This window comes from Athene cunicularia (assembly GCF_003259725.1).
Source record: "Athene cunicularia isolate RWA chromosome 1 unlocalized genomic scaffold, athCun1 chr1_part2, whole genome shotgun sequence".
Classification (NCBI taxonomy): domain Eukaryota; kingdom Metazoa; phylum Chordata; class Aves; order Strigiformes; family Strigidae; genus Athene; species Athene cunicularia.
The window spans coordinates 30833698-30859655 of NW_020799092.1; the positions used below are offsets into that span (position 1 = coordinate 30833698).

Below are 25958 nucleotides of genomic sequence, written 5' to 3' on the forward strand. Positions count from 1 at the left end.
CTTCTCTTGATGCAGCCCAGGATGCAGTTGGCTTTCTGGCCCCGCTGCTGGCTCATACTCAGTTTTTCCATCCACTAATACCCCCAAGTCCTTCCCCGCAGAGCTGTTCTCAATCCACTCATCTCCCAGCCTGTATTTGTGCTTGGGATTGCGTCAAACCATGTGCAGGACCTTGCACCTGGCCTTGTTGAACTTCATGAGGTTTGCATGGGCCCAACTCTCAAGCCTGTCATGGTCTCTCTGGATGGCACATCCCTTCCCTCCAGCATGTTGACTCCACCACGGTGTTGTCAACAGACTTGCTGAGGATGCACTCAATCCCGCTGTCCGTGTCACCAACAAAGATGTTAAATAGCACCGGTCCCAACATCAACCCCTGAAGAAGGCCACTTGTCCCTGCTCTCCACTTGGACATTGAACCACTGACTGCAATTCTTTGAGTGTGACCACACAGCCAATTCCTTATCCTGTGAGTTGTCCATCTGTCAAATTCACGTCTCTCTCCAATTTAGAGACAAGGGTGCCATGGAGAAGAGTGTCAAATGCTTTGCACAAGTCCAGGTAGATGATGTCAGTTGCTCTTCCCTTATCCACCAACACTCCATTGCAAAAGCCCATGAAACTTGTCAGGCACAATTTGCCCTTAGTGAAGCCATGTTGGCTGTCACCAATCACTTCCTTGTTTTCCATGTGCCCTAGCATAGTTTCCAGGAGGATCCACTCCATGATGTTCTGAGCACTGAGGTGGGACTGACTGGCCTATAGTTCCCTTGGTCTTCTTTTCCCCCCCTTTTTTAAAATGCGGGTTATGTTTCCCCTTTTCTAGTCGGAGGGAACTTCACTGGACTGCCATGACTTCTCAAATATGATGGATAGTGGTTTAGCCACTTCATCCACCAGTTTCTTCAGGACTTGCAGATGCATCTCATCAGGTTCAATGCACTTGTGCACCATCCGGTTCCTTAGATGGTCCTCAACCTGATCTTCTTCTACAATGGGTGGTTCTTCATTCTCCCAGTCCCTGTGTTTGCTTTTTCTGTGTTGGACAGTGTGGCTGGAGCCCTTGCTGATGAAGACCAAAAGAAAGAAGTCATCAAGTACCTTATCCTTTTCCATATCCCAGGTAACCAGGTGTCCTCTTTCCTTATGGAGAGGGCCCACATTTTCCCTAGTCTTCGTTTTATCACTGATATATCTACAGAAACTTTTCTTGTTGCCCTTGATGTCCCTGGCCAGATTTCATTCTCCCAGAGGAACCTAATCCCTAGCTGCTCAAACAGTTTCTCTGTATCCCTCTCAGGCTATCTGTCCTTGTTTCTACCCTCTGTAGGCTTCCTTTCTGTGTTTGAGTTTGTCCAGGAGCTCTTTGTTCATCCACGCAGGCCTCGATCTGTCAAACCCATCAATCTGTCCCTCTGATTTGGTGTTGGATTATCGTCCCTCCAAGTTAGGTAAAAAACATGTGGTAGCATTTATCTTAGTTTGTATGTGTGAGTGGGTGGGACTGTATTCAAGCCATTATCTTTTGGGTAACGACACAGTACATTCTTTGGTGCCAGTGGTACAGCTGTTTTTTTGGGGAAAAAAGGGAGGATGAGAAACAAGGCTGGCAGGCTACTGCAAAAATCATCTCTTGAGATAAAAGAGTAGAGCAGGAGATAAATCTGTCCTTGGCTTTACAGATTTCTCACTGTTTTGCTTTAGTCACGCTTCCAACACCTAACAGAGTCATCCCACCATGTCTCTGTGATGTCAGTAAGATCATAGACCTGCAGGCGTGTGCATGTCTTTAACTCCTCATGTGTATTCCCCATGCTATATGCATTTTGCATAGAGGCATTTAAATTGGCCTCCCAATGAAGCTGATTTACTGGCTGTTAATCCTTTGTGCTGCTCTTCAGGTGTTTCCCTGATGACTTGTGATCTCTTTCCAGGCTCTGGGCATCTGTTGCTGGCACTGGCATCAAGCTCTTAGGAGTGAGAGGGACTGAGGATTCCCTCCCCTCACAAGTTTAGTTTCTGTTACATTTTGTCATTTTGTGGTTTGCAATTTAGTGGTAACCAGAAGACACACTTTCAGGGACTGTTTTTGCTTTCAATACTGCCTGACAAATTGTGGAAAAAATGAAAAATAATCAGTTTGATTTGCACGGCAAATGGATAGCAGTTATGTGTAGCAAATACTTCTGTACATGAATGAAGTTCAACTTTGTATTAAAAGCTTCATATCTGAACCTCAGCTGCCTCGAACAAAAATATTAAAGCAAGCTGAAACTTGAAAACTTATGTAGAAGTACCTGGTTAGTCCAACCAAATTGTGTGTTAATATCTGGGCATTGTGCTTACTACATGGATTTACAACATGGATTAGCCATTAAGTCATGCTATGGTAAGGTTGCGGTTCAGTGAAGGGCTGTTTAAAGGCATAATTTTTTTTTTTTTTTTTTTTTTTGTTTTGTTTGTTTTTTGTTTTTTTTTGTTACTGGCACAAATATTTGAGAACCACTGACAAGCTAATACTGGAAACTGTGAGGGCTTTTTTTATTTTTAATTAAGTTTTTAGTAGTTTAGTGGTAGGGAAATTCATGGCTTCATAGATTAAGTCACTGGAGAAGTCTGTAAAATTGATAGGACCTTATTTCTTTCTGAAGACCTGACTGATAATGGCATTTAAAAAGAACAACTTTCTAGGCTGTGAGTCCTCTCTTGCTATACAAAAGAATTTGTGTGCCTTGGGTTTGTGTCATGTCTGGCTGTTGTATTTAACTGAAAACTTATAATACCAGGACCCATTATACTGAGTCTGAAAATAAGATAAACCCTGATTCAACAAATTACTTAAGCGTAAGCATCGATGTGCTTAATCCAGTTTGGACTTCCATACATACAGAACTTTATTAGGGACACTTACATGTTCATAAAAATCCAAACCCAGTCTAAGGGTAAGAGTTTCTTCAAATCTAAACCTGATTTTTTCCACTATTCATAATTAAGATGAACTCATGAATTGGTAGTCAAATAAAATGAAACTGAAGTTAAGGAGAGTCCATATTGGAGATATCAAAGGGAAGTATATAAGACTACAGTGCTACATGTTTTCATGATAAGGTATTTTGTTTTTTTTTCCTTGATTGAAAACGTGGCCTGCCACTTCTAGTCAAATACGTCTTTTGACTTTAAGGTCTCTCAGACAGGCAATTCAGCTAGGAAATAAGGAATGTTGTGCTTTCTGTTTTTCTACCTAGAATGGTGTTAATCATTTGTATTGCTGTAGAATGCAAATTCTCTATTCAATTTCCAGAAGCAGTAAGCAGTCCTGATCCATAAAATGTTACTATATTAAATAGGAATATCAGTTACGGTACAAATAGTGTAGGAAACACTTGTGTTACTTGGAAGAAGAGGGAGACAGCTTTTTTAAATACAGGTTATAAATGTCTCTTTGTATAACCAGAACAGTCCACCAGGCATTTTGCAAAGTTTTTCAACATAAAGGATGTAAGTGTGAAGACATGGAGGTAAATTAATGAATTAACAGTATCAAGCTGACTGTATTGTTTTTGGAGGTGGTATTATTTTATGGCATGATAATTTCTGATTCACAACATCTTATACTGTGAAAAAGAAGAAAATAAAATCTTTAGGCAATGTTAAGTCCAATTTAATTCCACCTAATTTTGAATTTAGCAAAACTGAGTCCATAACTCTGTGTTTTAGTCTACCTAATTGTGTAAGTACTTGCAACCCACTAGTTTCGTCCCTAATCAGCCTTTCTGTTCAGCAGATAATTAAGTTCTTTATACACATAAAACTTTTTGAGTAAACTGTTGTAATCCATTTGTATGTGGACAGGTGCCTAAATTCTTCTTTATTCAGATTGTTTTCATAAAGCTATTGTTTTTGTATTATGATGAATAAATATTGACATCAGAAAGTTCATTCAGAAACCCATCTGGGTGCTTGTGCTCACTGTATCAATGGGAAAGTGTGGACATCTCTGAAGATGTTCAACTGATAGCTCTTTTATGTTGAACAGGAAGCCACTGGAAGCCAGCCAGCATGAGATGTGAAGGGATGTGTTTGACTACATGCCTAACTTTTGAGCTGAATTTGGGTGCAAATTAAATACCAGGGCACTCACAGAGGGTTCACATCTGACAAAGCAGAAGACCTTCCTTCACTCCTTTCTGTCCACTTCCAAAGTGGACATATCGAGTGTATCTTTTTTTTGTTTCTTTTGAAACAAGATAATAGAATAATGTTCTGTTGTAAAGTGCATGAATGATTTTTGAGCTGACTCTTAAGGCTAGCTATCTTAATTATTTCTCATAAGGACTGTATGACCAAAGAAGACCTGCAGACACTCCACAGTTTGAATTGTAAGTGGCTAGAATCCCATTTTCGACCCAGAAAGATCTGCTGCCAAGTGTTTCCTGTTGTATGTTTTTAGGTGGTTCCACATGACATGCAGGCTTTCTGAGTAAAAGATTTCTTTTTCTGACCAACTCTTGTTTCCTCTTGGTGAAATTATGAAAGGATCTTGAGTTTGCAAATTACTTAAAAGCATGTTAACTTTAAGCATTTATATTACTATTCTGAAGTTGAGTTACTCATTTGTTGAAATAGAAGAAATTAATTGAATCAGATCCTAGAGCAATAGAATCAGTAGGCAATGATTTTTGTGTACTTTTTACCATCTTGCTTATGTAAAACACTGACATAGTAGCTTGTTCGCATATGCAGAAAGGTCACACAACATTATTAGGGAATATCTGTAGTAAAAGTATTACATACATCTAGCATGGCTGCAAATCTGGGACAAGATTCCTTAATTCCAGCTAAATACACATAATTCTGCAGTAGCTGTTCTGAAACAAATCTCACAGTCAACCTACAGAAAGTTTCCTAAATTCAAATTTCATTGAAAATGTGACATTGGTTCCCTTATAATCCTTATTCACTTCATTTGATACAATCTCCACATTCTCAGTTTCCATTATGCAATAACTAAGGCTCAGTCTTTGCATTAAGTAAGTAGATTATCATACCATAGAAATCATTATAGTAACAATTAAAGCAGTAGAGCTTTGACATAAAACAGTGGGATTCCTTATTTAAAGAGCCATACGGAAATAGCATGTTTATTAGCAGGATGTTTCTCCTTCAGTGATTAGTAGTGAATTAGGTAACTATCCTGATATATTGTCCTTATATTTCTGTCTTAGCTAATTGAGTTCAACATGGCCAAGTCAATCATCATGAAGTTGCCAAAGCAGCATGTTAAGATAACACTGGATGATGGAACTTTCTATCCATAAAGCTAAATATCATTAGGATTGTTAGTGGATTTTGGCACATCTTTGGCCAGGAAACAGCAATATTCATAGATTCCCGTTCTGAACTATGGTTTGAAATAGGGAAATTACTAGGTTCTTTAAGAACATAGGAGATATGGACAACATTGTATTAACATTTGTCTACTATTATTGTGCATATTTCTCCTTATTGTAATGGAATAATTTATTTTACAGTTTTTAAATACTGATTCTAACTTACAGTATGAATTTACCTCTGTCTTTTTCTTGTAGGTTTTCATACTGCTGAAATACCATGCTTGCTGTAAACAAAGGTTGTTTAGTCCTATTTAATTAGAAAGTACTAACTTTTACAAACTTTGCATGCATCCTGGGACCTTTAAAGAACAATTTCAAAATGTTGTTCTGCTGTTGATTTTGTATTTCATTTTCTCTTCAGTTGTGTACCAGATAAAGGTATGACTCACAACAATGTTTTTAATTTTTTATAACATGACTCAATAACTTTAATATTTGGAAAAAATATTTTCTTGTTCTTTGTGTTTTACTATGGGAACATGTGTAGGAGGGGTTTCTTTTAAGAAAGTCTTGGCTTACGCTATTGCAATAATAACTTCTATACTAAACATAATTAAATTTTTATTTCTTCAATATCAAACTGAAAAACTTTTAAACATGGGAGATTCCCTTTCCTGAAATAGCAAATGCTTATTTGTTGCTTCTCTTAAATCCATTGTATATGGCATCAAGTAATTGGTTTCTATTATGCAATTTGTGAAAGTATTAACATGACTTCAGAACAAGATGCATGGGCAGATACAGAATATTTTCTAAAAATGCACAGATTATTCATAACAGATAAAGGATTAACAAAATTTGGTGGTAGAGCTTTCTTCTCAAAGGAAATGTTTTCTGTAATGTCTCATTTTAGTGATGTTATCTGCCCTCCAGTCAAGTCAGTTTACAGTTCTAGGGTTCTTTTCTGCTTGATGTTAATAGTGAAAATGACTATTCATACAGATGGTGTGTTTTTCTTCCAGATCTACTTAGGTGTATTCAATTCCTCTCTCCCCTCTACAGTAACCCATATATTTTTCATTTACTGGCACAGTAATTGATAGGAATGAATCTATAAAATGTGAGCAAATTTCAGCCTGTCTGTTTAACATAGTGTGTTGATTTTTTTTCCTGCATTTGCTGTCTAGTAAATACTGAATCCACTTTAGGGTTTCTCAATATCTAACATTTTCTATGGTTTTGCCCCTTCTAATATGAGGGATTATTTTTCCTTCATGTTTACTGCTTCTATTGGAAACCTAAGATTGGTAGGTTTTAGTAGAGTAGGAGACAGAACTTGCTTGAGAGCTGGACCAAGCCTATGTGTCTTTTAGTTAGAGAGAAGAATCATGAATGGATCACTGCCTTGTGGTCCAAAGGCAGAACTCTAAATTCTTATTCACTCTTTCTGTACATATTTCACACCTACTCTCAGACACATTCAAAAACGTTAACCCAAGGTGTAAGATACTTCTTTTATTGTTTTATGGGAAAGTAATTTAATGGTGACTAAAAAACCTTTCTGTGATGCTCAAAATGAGTCTGTCAGTTGTTAGTAACATACTACTTGGATTCCTGTAAGTCAGGAGATCTACCACTCTTTCTATAAAATTGTTGGGATCTTTTTCTTACAAATAAGAATTATTTTTTTTTTTTAATTTTTTTTTTTTAGTGAAGAGGTCTGATTATGTAGAAAACTGATATTCTGTAAAATATCCCTTCATAACCACCTTCAAATCTTTGGGCTGTTACCAAATGAAGTCCAGAGCCTGACAAAGTACACACATATTTATCAGTCTCTGGAAAAGTGGAAAGCCAGTTTCTTTCTTCCAACTGCAGTGGATACCAGAAGAGCCTTCCTCCTGTTCAGTGTGTTTTGAACTTTGAAGCTGACACCCTTGAAACTGTGACACTCTTCTGAGCCTCTTCATTCACCTTCTGAGACATCTTCTGGCCCAAACGTCTCACTTGCAATGAGTTCTTTGATCTCTTACTAGAGAAAGTATGTAAATAAATGTATGAAAATAAATGTTTTTATGGGCCCTCCTTCATATTTGAAGGCTACGAAATGCTATCTGAATACTTTGACAAAGATTAATTAGTGGTTTTATTATCATACTTAGTAATGCATAACATTCTATTCTTAACTTTTTCATCGTGATTTTTTCAATTTACCAAAATTTGCCCCATGTATTGAGCTAACCGCTTTTTGTGTGTATTTACAACCTAGGCATTAGAGCATAAGCAGCTTACAAAGAAGTATTGTTTCCATGGAGCTGAGGTTTCAGCTCATTTTATCTTTTTAATATAATAGCTGTTATTTTAAATAGGCATATTCCTATAGTTTGGTATTCAAGCAAGACATATTTTTTTTGTTTAACGTTGTTTATGAAAACAGTGGGAAAAATGGGAGGATATTTAACCTGGAAATTACTTCTGAGTTTATAATTGCATTTTGTTCAGCTAAACCAAGAATCATTTCTTAAACCAGTTATTGTATTATGCTACATTGCCACACACAACCATTAGCATTTGCATAAACCAGATTATGTAGACATGCAGTGTATTTGTCACAGTGAGTTATTTATTAGAGGAAGCATCTGCTCTTTTTCATGGCCTAAATGTTGTATGCATGGGAAAGCATGTAACATGACTACAACAATCTAGCTTCATTTGAAATTCTGAGTATCTGCCAGATAGAATTATGAAAACTCTGCATAAAATACAGTGATATGTTTCTGCTGCTGAGGTTAACACTGCATTCATTATGCTCACAATTTACCCATATTTTCAGACATTTATAGTTTAGGCTACATTAGTGAGTTTTGTATTGTAACGCTTTGTAGGAACCTTTAGTTTTCAGGGACTGACATCTGTAGAACTTTCATATGAAATTTTAGATTCTAAACAAGATATGTGAAAATACGCATTTGCAAAGGAGAGGATAAACCTACATTTGGGGTGCTGTATAAATAATGTTCATTTTTACTCAAACACAGAGTTTGAAAAAACAGATCAAACTTTTTGGGATGGTTTGTAAAATTTATGCATCATCTTTAGATTTCTAACAATATAAATATACATGACAACAAATCTAGCATGTTTTTCACAATGAACTTTTTTCTCAGCTCTGTGGAAGGCTTTCTGAAACTTACAAAGACTGTTTCAGGTGCTGGAGGAAAATAATTGTTTCAGATAACTGTACACCTATTATTCCTACAACAACAAATCCACTGTTTCAGGTGCTTGGTGAGAGGGTAAAAGAGAATACACTTTTAAAATGTGTATTATACATTGTGCAGACCAGAGTAGATCCTCCAGTGTCATTACACTTAAATGAGACTATTGAGGATTTTCCAGATTCTGTAATATAGCATAAATCTTATTATCTGTTCTATGACAAATTACATATTCAAGTGTTTCTAGCTGTCATAACAATGAACATTTATCATAGTTTGACTCATGAAAAATTATTCTAATTACACGATAATATAAAAATTACTTTGATTAAATTATTAGTAATAGATAAAAGTGTTATTACTAGCCATAAAATTATAGTAATAATCCTGATTTCTTTCAATGAAAAGGCAGTCAGAAGAAATATTTCACTATCTAATTGTGGTTTTGGGTTATGATGACATAGGAAATACTTTAACTTGGTTTTGCGCAGTGTATTGTTGTGACAAACACACAGCACCCTTCAGGTTTGGACATTCTCCTTACCACCTTGCTGCATGTTAAAAAACTACTCTAATTTTCTTCAGTCAGTGGTCAGGACTTCTTTCTTGCTTGAATTCTTGATTCCTCTCAGCAATCTTTGCGTACTTACCATGAATATTTCAGTGTGAAGTGTCCCAATCCAACAATGTTATACATCAGTCTGTTTGCGAACAAAGTAGTATGTTTGATGCAAATCCATTCAGACTAGATATAAGGAAGAAATTTTTCACAATGAAGGTGGTGAAACACTGGAATAGGTGGTAGATGTTCTATCCTGGAAATGTTCAAGGTCAGGTTGGGTGGGGCTCTGAGCAACCTGGTCTAGTGGAAGATATCCCTGTTCATTGCAGGGGTATTGAACTAGATGATCTTTTAATGTGCCTTCCAACCTAAACCATTCTGTGATTCTATGACATAAAGGAGACAAATACAATAGACATTGCTCAATCATCAGTTTGGGGTTGCTATTGAGTGTATAGGATCAATAACTCTCCAAAGTGTTATTAATAGGAGTATCATAGTACTCTTCTAAACAACAACTAGGCAGAATTTATCTCACTATGAAGGAAGAAGAACCATTTGGATTCTTCGCAATGGTACTCTGGCAGCAGCAGGTCAGGAGAGAAGATAAAATACCCTGGTGGATCTCGAGGGGTATGTTAGAATTTAATAGCAGTCCCTTATTAACTACATAAATGAAAAAGAAATTTTCTAAAGATGACGGATATATATCATTCTTCCTTTCTACATTTATGGGAATATTTCTCCTTTAATGTTTGTTATTCAGAAGAAAGGAAACCTTGGGTATCTTACTTGCATTTCTTATTCTTATGTGTTTGCAGATAATCAATAATTTTAGCCATAAAGTTTTTTTTTAAAGTCTGAATTATCTGAAAATATAATTTAAGACCATTGAAACTGCCGCCTAATCATTCTCTTTCTAAACCAAATGTCTTTATATTTTTAAGTATAAATGTGCATAGGGTCATTCTTGCTCTCCTTACTTTCTATAAAGTGCCTTAGGGCTAAAATAACTTTCTTCTAACTTTTCTTATTCAGTGTCTTACGTAAATTGTGAGGACAATTAGTGTTTAATGGCAATGAAGTCAAATATCAAAAGAGAGAGCAGAGCAAATCCAGATCTAGGAAGTTTTCAAATAACATGATGCAGTGTGGCCTTCAACTGTGAGTAACCTAGACTCCAGGAGGTCAAGACAACTGTTAATAAATTCAGAATTTTAAAATTATAAATAAGTTAATAGTTGCCTGGTGAGACACAACATACCTACATGAATTAATACTATGAGGAAAGACATGTACATCTTTAGAGAACACCTTTTCAGCTGTTGCTCATCTGGCAGTAAAGTCTAACTCTGATGCATTGTCCCGTGTACGAGGGAAATAATAAAACTTGAACTGATGTGATTTCTATAGGAAAGGAGATGGATGGTATGAAAAATTTGCAGTTAAGTACAAATTCTATCTTCTTTTAGAATGTCAGTTGAGATTAGATGTCTACTAAGCCTCTATCATTTTATTCTTAGGTCATACAAACAGAAATTTGTTTATACTGCTTATAACTCAGTCCTTGAGCATACATCTTTCAAACTGATTCTTATAAAGAATGTAAGAGTATCTAGAAGGCAGAAGCAAAGAGTAGCTAGAAGCTTGTCAGAAATGTGGAAAAAAGGCCCAAATCAACATTATGTAATTTTTGAAGATTTACTCATGTTATGAAATATTGTTTCACACTTGTATATAACCATTTGCAATAGCCATTTAGATATTTTAGAAGTAAATTAATTCCCACTGATCAACAACCACATCCTCTTCTCTCCCCCTTTCTATTTTCTAGTCATATTTAGGTTTCAGGTTACATATGATAGGTGTTATACCATCAAGCTTATGCTCAGAAGAGACCCAGCTGACTGGAGGCCTCAGTAAGTGTCTGGTGTGTCCCTGGCATGTGCTGTGGAACTTCAATCTCACATTGCTATGTATGGGCAACTGTTCTCTAATGCTCTCCTGGTGACTCATCTGCTCTCAGTCTTCTCTTTTTCTGTCATTTCTACTGTGTATGTATATTTATCTTTTTCACAAAAATACTTATTTTAATGTACTGGCAGCCCAGCACTTTTATGAAGTTGTAATTTCAAATAAGAACTTATTCTGACTTAAAAGTGCTGGTTACCTGTGTCATCTTTGATTTTTTAGAATAGTTTACAGAAATCTGCGATTGAAAAATCTCTAACTAAAAAAAAAAAAAAATTATTTTGATTTCAGGACTCAAGATTATTCAACTATAATGGAAGAATATTTGTTTGGAAGATTTTATTATGCAGATGAAAATATCTAGGATGTGTAGGATTTTTGTAGAGTTACTGCTCATTGCAGTGGGTGAGGTGAGACAACAGAACTGATATTGAGAAGAATGTTGAAGAGTTTTTAATCCTAGAAAAAAAATAAATCACATTGCTTGATGCCTGATACTTGAAGACAATTTTGTCTTCTGCTAACATCTAACTTTAATTAGTTTAGAGTTTAAAAGAATTTCTAGAATATGCTCAGTACCAGAAAAATGGAGAACATATTGCAGCAACCATAAGACTTTACATTGTTTTTCTCCAGCAGTAAGAAGTTTGTCTCTTTTTGCTACATATGCACTTTTTAATTAAGGCTTATCATCTTCAGTTAATCAGTTGATAGAATTCCAGCCTTTTTAAAGTATTGACAATTCTTTTTTGACTCCAACTTATATAAGTTCTGCTTGGCATACTGTTATCATATTTGCTTTATTAGGGAGAGATTTAGGAAGAATTTACTTGTCAGTGATTTACTTCCAACCATTTTCTCAGTAACCTCGTAAATTTTATTTATTCTTCTCTGACATTTATACTCTTGCAATGTTATTTACAGAATGTCAAATAACATGTAGAAAATAAAATTGAATGTGAAGAACAATTAAGAAAGGAGTAGGGTGCAAAAGAGTGAACATCATTATGTCAGTATGAATACTTGGTGAACCTTCATCTTGAATGCCATGTGAAAATCTGATCCCTGCCACATCACTGAAGACTGTGGGGGTGAGGGGTGATAGAGATGGTCAAAAGCCTGGATCAACTGAGTGGGTAGATTAGAATTTCTCACTCCTTAAAGAAGACAAGGGAATTGTGATGGAGGTCTGTGAAATCACAAGGAGAGGATAAGTAGAAAACAACCATTCATTATCTTCTAAAGCACAGGAATTAGGGATGTCAAACTTGGTGAGATAACTAAAAACAATATGGAGTGCATGCTAACTGGAAAAAGTGACGTGAGCTCTGAAGGAAACTTGAGAAGGGAATTTTAGAAAACTTCATTGGTGGACACACAAAACAAAGTCAGAACCTTTTGATTATGAAGTGTGGGAGCCTCAGAGAGTTGTAGGAGAAGCACTAGTACTTGCTTGTCCTGGTCTTGTGATGGTCTCCCTGTTCTCTAGGCCGTCACTGTTGGCTGCCTTTGTAGACAGAATATTGTGTGACATAGACATGAAGTATGATCCAATGTCTATTCTTATGTTTTGTGTATCAATTTTTACTGGTTTTTTAATGTACCTGAATTCAGGAGCTGAGCAGGGTTTCACTTCAGTGTTTGGTGACAATAATATTAAGGCTGCAGTATTTCTTCATAGGTTTCTCTAGGCAAATTTACTATTACTAGGGTTTTGACATTCTGACTTACTCTTGTAGAAACTTGCATGTACAGGGATTAAAGTGAATTTTTCTGGTTTAATCATTGCTTTGTTGAATAAATTTTTGCCTCTGTCTTTTTATGGTAGGCTTAAATGGACAAGGTAGAAATTACTTTTTTTCAAGGTAGGAAGGACTCGTCCTGCAGTTGCACTTCAGCCACTTCAATGTCTCCACATTATACAGTGCGGTCTAGGGAGAAATATTTTCTGTATTTGTTGTGATAAAAAGGCAGAAATGTAATACAGACTTAACAGTGCTCTTATTTATAAATTGCAAGATTTAAAAAATCTTCTCTAGTTTAAACCTAAGGTTTCAACTCATGAACATTTTTTCCAGTAATAAAACTGTGTGTTTGTAAACTTCTTGTTTTAACTCTCCCTAATATCCATGCTTCATTTTATCCGTTATTTGCAGGATTTTTAAAAAAAAATAGCGGTTTGGTTTGGTTTGGTTTTACAGGATGGGGCCTGAAGGAATAATTTTCTATTAACTTAAGGAATGACATGGCTTAAGTTTAAAAAGTTGTATTTGGAGCTGCAGTAAACCCACTTATGACCTTTTCTAAACATCTTTAGAGTCCACTAGCTGAAACTAGTTACTATTAGTGTATATCAGTAAGATTGCTAATGCACAGGAGCTCATACTCTGGTTACACATAAGCAGGAAAGGATAAAAGAGGTAGAGACACAATCGCATTACTCTTTTAGGCATGTTTTTTGAACACTGACCACTAGTCTTGTTTACTAGTACATATTCATTTTTTACTACAAATGCTTGTTAGTATTCTGGGTTTTTTATTTTGTATTATTTTTTTCCCTGTTAACCATTTCCTGTATTCATCTTCAAGTTCTTTATTCAGATTTTAAACTTTAAAATGATTTAATTCAAAATTTAAAATTTGATTCTACTGAAGTCATCAAGTAGAATTTTGAAGTGGAGCTCCTGTTGCTACCATGTCAACTCTATCCTTTGAGAGGCCTTGAGTTATTACCAGATTATGAACTCTCATAAAAATCACATCAGAACACAATGAGCAGGAAAAACTGCAAAAACTTTGGTAGTGTAATGATCCACTAACAGTATAAATAATTTACCTAAAAAAGGGACTGTTATCTACAGACATAGTTTACTGTAGGAAATGTGAGTTCTTCCTGAAGAAATTGTTATTCCACATTCTGTTCTAGTCATCACATTCTTCAATCATTTTCTGAGCAGTTCTATGATAATATCTAACTGTCAGGGTACTTTCTGGCCCTTTGTATTTTATTATATCATATCTGATTGATGTGAGGTGCTTGACTTTCTGTCCAGTGTAAGAAAGATGTGGAAGTACAGCTTTGCCCATGCAACTGCTTTCTGCTGAGATTAAAATCACAATTCAAGAAACTCTGGTGAAACAATATAGTATCTTCTTATTCACATTCTGAAGCAGAGACAGTTTGCTTGATTGGACAGTTTAGTTTACCAGCAAAGTTTTTGAGTAATTCTTTTTTCCCTCCCTCAACATTTTCACTTTATGTGTCACTGTCAAGGGACCTTGCACCATTGTTGCTGTTCACTCAAATATAGAGCAGTAATTCATGTTCATTCACAACCTGGAATTCTGCCATCAACATGTAGATGGCATATCTTAGCTTTCTTATCTCTAATATAAACATATTGTAAAACCATTCCCAAAGAGAAAGTAATTGCAGTGATTAATGTAATTGTCACTTTAATGAGCTATAATAAAAAAAAAAAAAAAATGGATAAGAGACATTCCCTGAATTAGAACCTAGCAAAACAGGTATGGCAAGACCAGTTATGTTGGAGATTTTGCTGAAGACCAAGTTTCATGAATAAAGACATTTCTGTCATTAAACAAAAATTATATTGTAGAAAAATTTAAAGAAACAAGAAACATTATCTTCTAGCATGTGAGTAATTCTTCCAGTCTGTTAGAATTTCGATGTAGTATTTAATTTACTGAATTTTAAACCCTGCCAGCCAGAGTTATTTGAACCTGTTTTTTTTCTTGTGTCATCTGAGAAATAGCTCTCTTACCTACTTAAATTTTTGCATTTCAGGAATCTTATTCAAAGAAGAGAGATTATGCATTGGAAGCAATATCCTCTGTACCTCTGGATGCAGTTCCTTCAGAAAATGACAGCAGTCTTTGTGATTCAGTAGAAGTAGCAGTGACCAAAAAACCTTGTTCCCTAGATATAGCAAGAGTTCCTTCCTCAAGACCAGGTAAATCACCAGACAATCCTTTACATAGTCTTTGGTATAAGTGTCATGTTATTGAACGTATATAGTTATATATAGAACATATATAGTCAATAGTTTTAAGAATACAGCACTCTGTTTACTTATCATAGTATGATTATAGTCTTCTGTTAGCTACCATAAGAACTTAATATCAATATAGAGATTAATAGCAAAATTCTGTAGAATGGAAAACAAAGAGGTTTAAATAATTTCCTAGAAAGGTACAAGATTGCAAAAAGACAAATTAGTAATCAGATTTCTCTAAGCCCATCCTTTTGCAGTAATCTATTTACTAACCTGTTTCTGTTTTTTAATGAAGTGCTTAGCAACATTATACAACTAATTCAAAGTTTTAAGTACTCTGTATTTTCATGTAACATGAAGATCTGCTGTGTTTTTGAAAATGGAACAGTGAACGAGAAATGATAGAAATATTAAATGACAGTTCAGCAGACTGCTGTTTGTATTATACAGGTTTGAATATCAATAGTTACAATAGTTAAAAACCAATAGAATTATTGAGTCAGATGAATTATATTATCTGTAAAGACTCTGTCTGTGTTCTCCAAAATTGTATGCTCTCTTCCGTTACCTTTTTTGAATTTTTCATTAGTCACCACCTGGTACAGAATATAATAATTTTGCTATAAGTAATTGGACTGAGAGTCTGCTTTGATAAGTGACGGTTCTCAGCAACACAGACCTATTTGAAATGGGAATTCGACTTTTTGACCTGTGCTATCTTGATTATGAATCATGATTTTGGAAATATACAAGAATGACAGATTGTTGACTAACATCATCTTACCTATCTAATCTGTGTAAGGGGAAGCACCTTCTTGATTTCACAGCTGAACTAGTATTGGAAGAGTGCTCGAGCAATATCAGGCATAGTATATATAAGGGCTAGATATCGTGATACAGCTCTGGAGTCTGGGAGGTGAGGTGGAGTGGATCATAATTCTCACCTCTCCATAAAATTTGGGCTAAAGAAGACTTGAGGGAACCTGCATTATGAACAGTGATCTAAGAGGTGGCACAAAATAAGATAGCATCTTTATAGCAGTTTCATAGAGTGGACCAGAATCTGACTTGAACATCAGTGTGTCTAATTGTGTAACTGGAGGTTTACTTCGCTCATGATTTTTTGACTCTGATAATCTAAAATCTTAGCAAAGTGTGCAGGACAGTGTTACAAGTTGTTGTTCAGTAAAGGAAGAAAATGCCAAATTATCCTTGGTTTTCAGATTTCTGCTTGATTAATCACCATAAACATACTTATTGCAAAAGGAAGACTGCCATATCCCTACCCCATAAATTGGCCAAGGAAGTTCATTATTTGCCTCTGTAGTAATGGGGCTCAACTACAAAGCATTCCATTGTAATTAGTACTAAAAATATGATAGACTTTCCACTAGTTAAAATACCAGGCTTTGGAAGCGTGCTGTCTGCTAAACACAGACATTTTTCTTAGGCAGAGTTAGTCCATTAACATCAGCATGAAAAACAGATCCTAAAAAGAACATTTTTAGGTCTTTATCTGGAAGTACGTTTTGCGTATGGTTAAATATGGCGTGTATCAGAGGCCCAGAGAATAACTAAGGAAGCTATAGGACATGAGGGCACCCATCATCCTTATAAGATCTAAGAAGGTCAATGAATTGACAATACAAATGTACTGTAATTCATTCTGTCTTAGTTTTCCATATACCACTATGATGTTTTCCTTGGCATTTTATTGAGGAGAACATTTGGCTGTATAGATAAACAGATTCCAAAAGGTGATTTTATTTTAAGCTATAAATGTAGTAGTTATTTAACTGGCCTGGCTTGTAAGCCGTATCTGCAATCATGTTGGCTGTTATTTTTTACTATGAATGGCCCAGATGAAATCAGCCATGTCACTCACAGTTATAAGGTACTTAACACTATGCAAAATTGTATGTGAATGTCAGCCTGCCACTTCAGTTCATACAGATCTATTGCTTGAATAAGTTATCTATTATTGTAGAGATCATTCATTTGAAGCAAATATCTAATTTGCATGCATTTTTTTCCAAATTCCCCTGGTTTTGTATTACTGAGACATGCTGACTTTGGGAGTACTGTTTCAAATTGCTGTACTATGTCATGTGTAGAGTTCATCTCAGAGCATGAGGCAGCACTTTGAACAAAAAATTGCATTTGTCAGTCTCCTTTCCCTATGCTGTAGGACAATGACCAACTCTCTCCGCTGTCTGCAGCATTACTACCTCTTGGCAGTAGAATGAGACTGCGCTCAATGATTGAAAATTCTTCTTTCCTGTATTGAGAAGAAAGGTCATTCCTGCTAGCCTTTCAAGCTGTAGAGTTGCATGTTGCAACTGCTATCTGCCCTGTCAGTAAACTCCTGACAAGTTGGGAATAGACACCTTGCAAGTCATCATTCTCTGATCCACTGCAGGAAAAAACAGACTGCTCTCTAGTTCTCCACATTATTTTTAATTTCCTGAATCTTATTCTTGAACTAGTAGGGAATAGCAGAGGATGAGAACTCCATGCACCAAATGGTAAAGGATTGTTAGATAAAAGGGAGAAAACCTGAGAAGAAAGGAAATAAAAGTAGTCATAAAGTTTGTTACTTCCACTTCTGAAATCCGGTGTTATGTGAGTTTTATTTCTGTTTGCAAGAAAATAGGTTTATATAGGAAGAACTGTTACATCATTGATTTATGCTGGCATTTAAAACAATTGCTTCTAATTAGGACTGATCTAAGAGTAAAAACGACTACATGTTTGTATGAGTTCAAGTTAAGCTGTTCTTTGTTTCTGCGGTGGATTGATAGGACAAGGTTGACAGAGTGTACTAGCATATCTGTCTCAGTATCTCTGCTTTTAAACTAACAGGTAAAACTTGATAGGAATATTCTAAGATACTACACTCTTTTAGACATCTTTTTTTTTCTAAATAAAATCTAAATCTGGATTTAAAATTTCATGAATCAATGTCATAAAATTAATTTCATAAATTAATTGATCCATGAATCATTCTTACTAATCTTTCTGTTTGGCTATTTCAGAACAGCATCTTTATTCCTTGAACTAGACATTTCTGCTAGTAATTTTAATTTTTAGACTGCCCTTGATTAAAAAAAGAAAACACATAGTTAACCTCGAAAAATAACCATGAAATTTTATTAGTTCATGAGGCATGTGTTAATATTGCCCTTTTTATCTTAAGGACGTAATTAAATTTTGTGAACTATAGCAACATATCATCTTGGAAAAGGTGTAAACTTTTAATAAATGGCTAAAGCTTAAGGCACTGGATTATTCTAATGCTAAAGTAGGCATTGTCAAGTATCATCATGAAGTTAGTGTGGTTTTGGTCAGTTATCTAGTATCTAGAATACTGGTAGCAGAAGTTTAGGTGCAGCATTATGCTGCATTGGGGCTTGTGCCGTTGAAGACCCTTACAGACTTGCATCCTTGGTAGCTTGGACATTTTGTACCATACTCCATTCTTGCACCTCATAATGTCACACACTTTATTTAGCAGAAATATTGAATGAAATCTGAGCTACATTACAGAAGAAATGTTAATAAATATATTGTTTTCATTGGAGTTAAGTGTGCATGTATCTCAATAGAGATCTTAACTCCTTCAGTCTGTCTCTATAGTTTCTATTGCAGAAACTCCCTAGGAGTGACACCAGGTGGCAGTCTACATGCTAAGTTTTTAATAATAGTCAATGATGATGGCCAGTACTAAAATATTTTTATATATACATTAAAATACATTAAAATATTTTTAGGTCTCAATAAGTATCATTAGGAATTAGAGAGAATTTTTCAAAACCTAATTCCATTAATAACTTGGTGAAAAAAGAAAACCTCCTTTGGGAAAATCGATCTGTTCATGCAGATTAACAAAGGTTTTAATACAGCATCTGAATAACATGAAGAGACACTCCTGTCTGTAAACTGCATGAAAATCATCCTTGGATAAGGGAGTTCTAGTTCAAAGACCTATTTTTTTCCAGTTATGTTACTTTACTGTGGCTGCAGGTCAAGGAGACCTCAGTGAGCCATCTTAAACTCTGGAATCATCTCAGCTGTATCAAATAGTCCCCATCCCTGGAGGTGTTTAAGAGTCGGGTTGACTTAGCGCTGAGGGATCTGGTGTAGTTGGGAACTGTCAGTGTTAGGTGAACGGTTGAATAGGATGATCTTCAAGGTCCTTTCCAACCTAGTTGATTCTGTGATTCTGTGAACGCAGTGTGGGCTGCAAAATCCAGCTGAGAAATAAGGTAAATACTTAGGGGCTTCACTTCTGCTGAACTTTCAGCCACTGCACAGTCAGCAGTTCCCAAGTCAGCGATTTTAAAGATAGCTCTGGTACAACTAGTCTACCCAGTTACATCTAAGATGGCTTCTGTCAAGAGGATAAAAATGTCCTTAGATATGTGATGTGTTGTCACTAGCCTGTAGCAGACAAACACAAGGCAAGGAGTTGAAACATAAAGGAAGAGATATCTTAGCAGCTGTTCTGGTCATCTACCCAGCTAAATGTACTTTGGAGAATTCTTGCTCTTGTCAGTCATGATGGTTTTGTTATTTAGAAAAATGACTTAATTTGCACTTAAATACCACTAACTTGTAAGGAGGACCATACAAGATAATAAACCTGTAATTAATGATACCTTTTTCTTATATCTCCATAATCACAGCAGGGAAACTAACAAAAAATGCTTGTCACTGAATTACTACAACTTACCAAACTATCCCTAATATGGCCTGTCTACTGCAGCATCAGTGTTTTTTTCTTCCTCAGCCTGGCATCCCTCTCCTGTCATTACAGTGAAAATTAACCTGAAATTTGGAGCCAGTGTGTCAGTTCACGTCTACTTGCATTCTTGTGTCTACTGTATAACACTGTGTCAGCAGTATCATACTGATACCTAGGAGACAGTTCTTTAGAAACCTGAACTGAAAAATGGCCTAGCTGTGATAACATTTTTTATCAGAATTAAAATATGAGTCTTCTAAATATATAGTTTCCCAAATCATTAAGTACTTGGCTTGGTAAATAAAGTGCTGTTTGTCATGTCATCAGTTTCTGACTGACTTCAGGAACAAATCTTCACAGCACCTACCTTGAATATTTGAACATTTCAGTTCTCCAGATTGAGATAAGATAGCAAATATCTTTGCTATAAGCAAACTAGTGCAAAGTGCCCACAAGAAGGAACCATCACACTGCCAGATATACAAAATTGCCTGGATGAATAGAAATTCAAGAGGCTAGACTTAGTTACCCATGCTTCATCATTTTGAAACCATAATTGATCTGAAGGATCATGCACTAACCTTCTGAAGTCTACTCACCCAAATTGCTTCAAACAGAAGGGCTGCGAGTAGAGCTGTGTTTCATCTGAGCAGGCTTTTTAAACCAGCAGGTTATAGTGCACCTAAACAGGTGACTTACAGTCTAACTCCTCAGGATTAAATACTTTCAGTGTTTAAGGAGGATCATTTTAGCTGTGTAGAGAGAATAACATAATAAAGGAGGGAGTCTCTTATCAACCTGAGTAACTGCAATATATAACAGTTGGTCTGGAACTGTCTGAATATAGCTAGGGCCTATGAAATTTAGCCTAATTTGACACCAGTGTTTCTGAGACAACTGATTGTCTATGAAAGCTTTTGATATTGTGGTGCATATTCAAAATCATTACTACCTACCTGCCATGAGTGCTGAATTTCCAAAGTACTGTCTCAGGCCTGATGGAGACCAGCAAAGGCCAGATGCTCTTTTAGGGATGGAGATCCGGGAGCGAAGGGGACTACCATGGGTGACAAGGCAGGGGCTTCACTAGTCAGGGCCCTATGTCACCACCCATGAGCAAAGCAGACCTAGAGATCATGGCCAGGTTCAGCTAAGACCCCAGATCATCAAGCAAGTGTGTGCTGATGAGGTATATCTAAAGTCAAACTAGAAAGGCCATATGCAGATCAGGATCAGGTCTGATGATGGCTGGGAATGTTCATGATGACAAGACCAGGTCCAAGGTCAAGCTGGGAAGTCAGCCCATGAGTTGGGATCTGGATGCACAGGCACAGGCATAAGCACAAGCACAAGACAGGCACTCCTTCAGCATAGCTCAGGCAGGAACTAAAGGCCCTCGGCTGAGCTGAAATGGTGTCTCCAGGAAGGGGGATGTGAGTGGAGAACCTCAGAAGGCTGTCAGGGCCATTAAATCTTATTAGTACCTCAGGGACTGACATGATGTATTCTTTTGTCTATTACTCAAGGAGACAGTATCTCCAAAGGGTATAATTCATCTGTATGTTGAGTGCGAACTGAAGAGCCACTCAGAGCTTGCAAATAAGGAACACAAAGCATAGGTTTGCATTGTAATGTGAACCATGCATTGGTTTGGTGTATATAACTTACAAAAGAGGCTTGTGTTTCCATAACAACCTAATAGCTGAAGTCTTTCTTAGGCAGCAGCTGTTTTTTCTTCTAAGTAATTTTTGGCCTTAGAAAAATGCTCCCATTATTAAGTGAAGTTTCCCAGTTCTCAAGGTCTTTTGTACAGTCTAAACCCCTCTTCCTTTAGCACAGAAAAAGATTCTTAGGCCTGGAAGAATGAGTAAGAGTCTCACAGTGCCCTGACATGATGAGGATACTCCCCTTAAAGAGAGAAAATCAGGTTCTAGCCTTTGTGTAGTTCCTTTAATAAACCTCTCAAGATACATCTTTAAAATAGCTGGGATTTTGTGCCTGAAGAGAAGTCTGTTTCAGGACCGCTGATTTCTGTTCTAGTGATTAAAAAGCTTCTCATTTCCAATCTTAGTGTATTCATGGCCAACTGAAGTCAAGACAGAGGAACCCTAACATAGTGTCTTTGTCTAAGTCAGAGCTCTCTAGCAACTCTTCAAGAAGCAATTCTGGGCAGCCTCTGAATGATTCTGAAAATCTTACTCTCCTTATACATGTTGTCAATGTACTGCCTTGTCATGGTGGCTAGAGGACTCCAAAGGCTGGTAAAGTGTTGCATAGAGGTGTTCCAAGGGTGTGTAATCTGTATCACAGTATGTTCAGGTTATTTTATCTTATTCCTGTACCCATGCACCCATTTAAGGTATTGGCCTCTATAGAAATCTGGATGATATTATCTACATACTGTGCCCTAATATCCTTCCCTTTTTCTGTGTAAGAAAAGGATAATGAGGTTATAAGGATAATAAGAAGATCTGAAGGGGCTGAACCAAAAAACAGATACATTTTTGCAATTAAATGTTATATTATTCCAGCTGAAAATATTTTTTTTTTGTTTTACTGTTTGTTAACCTGCTTTTTAGTGACATTTACTTTAAAGTGAAAATTGAAAATTATCAAGCAATTTTCAGCTGTATTTTTTAGTCAATAACTTATTCATAGTGTAATATAATGCCCAGACTTAGTTATAAGACCTATACATACTTTTTCTCATCTCTTCTTAGTCTTCTTGAAGGTTTGAACCGTGGTGTGTTTGAACCATATGGAGAGAATTTGGTTATGGTTTAGAATTTTTCAATTTACTTGTTTTAACAGGTTAATTTATAAAGATGTGAGGATCACAGAGTTTCAAGATATAAATCTTTGCCAGAACACAATGTATTGGAAACCAAACTAACCTTCTCCTGACTGAGTTTCAGTGATGACACATTTCATATTTGTCATTCCTACTGCCACAGGATAGAGTGCACACTTCTTATCAGAAGCAATTTTGTCTAATGCACTAGCATATGTTTGCAGTTTGGATTTTTTAATTTCATGTGGCATTTTAATAAAGGTTAAGAGAGTGCTGATGGAAGAATAAAAAATACAATAGCTCTTCTATCATTTATTTTGTTGTTTTTTCTTCAGTACAGCTAGTACTTGTTTTAAGCACCCTTCAAAAATGTAAAAGAAAATATTTCTGAAAATTATGCCTGGAGGGTGTTTGCTGATATAGTTGTTCCTATAATATCAATTATAGGTTTCTAGTTTATTTTCTATTTTTAAGTATTTTCTGGAATTTTATATTTCTTTTTATTTTTTCTAAGTACAAGTTCCCAAAATATGGGCAGCTTCGGAGTTCTGTTTTATCATGACATTTTCATACCCATTTTCTCTATTTCTAATGTTATTGTCATAGTTCTTGGAGTACAGTTAAGATAATTTAGATTAGCTTTTTTAATAGTGTATCTCTTAGAGGAGTACAGTTCACCCGTGCTTCTGGTCCTATGTTGACCTTTGTTGACAGGTGTTATTATGTAATTAAGCCCAACAACCCGTTCTGGAAAGAAATGCTTCCTAATATCTAGTCTAAACCTTCCGTGGCGCAACTTGAGGCCATTCCTTCTTATCCTGTTGATTTCTAGTAGGCTAAAGAGGCTCATCCCCAGCTCTCTGCAGCTTCCTTTCAGGTAGCTGTAGAGGGTGATGAGGTCTCCCCTCAGCCTCCTCTTCTCCAGACTAAACACCCCCAGTTCCCTCAGCCGCTCCTCGTACGACCTGTGCTCCAGACCCTGCACCAGCTCCGTTGCCCTTCTCTGGACACGCTCAAGTCACTCAATGTCCTTTTTGCAGTGAGGGGCCCAAAACGGAACACAGGAATCGAGGTGTGGCCTCACCAGTGCCGAGTCCAGGGGTCAGATCCCTTCCCTGTCCCTGCTGGCCACGCTATTGCTGACACAAGCCAGGATGCCATTGGCCTTCTTGGCCCCCTGGGCACACTGCTGGCTCCTGTTCAGCCGGCTGTCAATCAACACCCCCAGGTCCCTCTCTGACTGGCAGCTCTCCAGCCACTCCTGCCCAAGCCTGTAGCGCTGCTGGGGGATGTTGTGGCCCAAGGGCAGCCCCCGGCATTTGGCCTTATTGAAACTCCTCCAGTTGGCCTCAGCCCATGGCTCCAGCCTGTCCAGGTCTCTCTGCAGAGCCTCCCTACCCTCGAGCAGATCAACACTCCCACCCAACTTGGGGTCATCTGCAAACTGACTGAGGGTGCACTCGATCCCCTCGTCTAGATCATCAATAAAGATGTTAAACAGGAGTGGCCCCAAAACTGAGCCCTGGGGGACACCACTCGTGACCGGCCGCCAACGGGACTTAACTCCGTCCACCGCAACTCTCTGGGCCCGGCCATCCAGCCAGTGTTTTACCCAGCAAAGTGTGCGATTGTCCAAACCTCGAGCAGCCAGTTTCACCAGGAGAATGCTGTGGGAAACCGTGTCAAAAGCCTTGCTAAAGTCAAGGTAAATTACATCCACAGCTTTTCCTTCATCCAATAAGCAGTTCGCTCTGTCATAGAAGGAGATCAAGTTCGTCAAGCAGGACCTGCCTTTCATAAACCCATGCTGACTGAGCCTGAGCATCTGGTTGTCCCACACGTGTTGTGTGATGGTACTCAGGACGAGCTGCTCCATCAGCTTCCCGGTCACCAAAGTCAAGCTGACAGGCCTGTAATTTCCCGGATCATCCTTCCGACCTTTCTTAGAGATGGGCATCACACTGGCTAATTTCCAATCAGTTGGGACCTCCCCTGTCAGCCAGGAATGTTGGTAAATGATAGAATGTGGCCTGGCGAGCACCCCAGCCAGCTCCTTCAGCAGCCTCAGGAGTACCCCTTCTGGTCCCATAGACTTGTGTGTGTCTGTGTGATACAGCAGGTCTGTCTCCTGCAGGACTGTCTCCTGCATTGTGGGGGGGTCGTTCTCCCAGTCTGTCTTCTGGCTGTGGAGGCTGGATTTCATCAATACAACTAACCTTGTTATTAAAGACTGAGGCAAAGAAGGCATTAAGCACCTCAGCCTTCTCCTCATCACTGGTTACCAAATTTCCTCCTGCATCTAGCAGGGGATGGAGACTCTCCCTGGACTTTCTTTTGCTGATGACATACTTATAGAAACTTTTCTTGTTATCCTTGATTGCAGAGGCCAAATTAGTTTCCAGATGGGCTTTAGCCCTTCTGAATTCCACCCTGCATAGCCTCACAGCGTCTTTGTAATCTCTGTGTGTGGCTAGCCCCTTCTTCCAAAGGCTGTAAACTCTCCTTTTCTCCCTGAGTTGCAGCCACAGCACCCTGTTCAGCCAGGCACCTGGGGACCGCCTGCTCCTGAGCCATTAACACTTCCTTCTTAAAGAGCGCCCAGCCTTCCTGGGCCCCTATACCCTTCTGGAGAGTCTCCAAGGGGATCCTTTCAAGCAGGTGCCTAAACAAGACAAAGTCAGCCCTTCGGAAGTCCAGGATGTCAGTCCTGCCTAGTTCTCTCCTGACCTCTCTAAGAATAGAGAACTCTATTATTTCGTTATCTCTGTGCCCTAGTCAGCCTCCAACTGCCACATCATCCACCAGTCCTTCTCTTTGCACAGAGAGGAGATCCAGCAGAGCACCTTCTCTGGTTGGTTCACTCACCAGCTGTGTCAGGAAGTTATCTGCCACACATTCCAGGAATCTCTGGGAATGGTCTCGTTCTGCCGTGTTGTATTTCCAGTAGATGTCTGAGAAGTTAATGTCACCCCCAAGAACAAGGGCAAGTGATCGTGAGATTTCTCCTAAGTGGCTACAGAGTATTTCATCCACCTCCCTGTCCTGGTTGGGTGGCCTATAGTAGACTCCTACTACTACATCTGCCCTGTTGGCCTTCCCCCTGATTCTAACACAAACACACTCCACCCTGTCTTCACTACACCTGTGCTCAAAGCAATCATAACAGTCCCTAACATACAGCACCACCCCACTGCCTCTCCTCCCTTGTCTGTCCCTCCTAAAGAGCTTGTAGCCATCAGTTGGCACACTCCAGGCATGGGAGACATCCCACTGTGTTTCTGTAATAGAAACAACATCATAATTTTCCTGTTTCATCACAGTTT

At 37.5% G+C, this 25958-nt stretch overlaps 1 protein-coding gene across 6 annotated transcripts in view; it reads left to right on the forward strand.

Annotated features, from left to right (window-relative positions):
• The window catches only part of ANKS1B (ankyrin repeat and sterile alpha motif domain containing 1B), a 455171-nt gene that overhangs the window by 117966 nt on the left and 311247 nt on the right, over positions 1 to 25958 (forward strand). For all 6 annotated transcript variants that reach the window (XM_026865589.1, XM_026865597.1, XM_026865606.1 and 3 more), the window contains exon 10: positions 14893 to 15058. In XM_026865589.1, coding sequence (XP_026721390.1) covers positions 14893 to 15058 — 166 coding nt within the window. The remainder of the gene's footprint in view (positions 1 to 14892; positions 15059 to 25958) is intronic.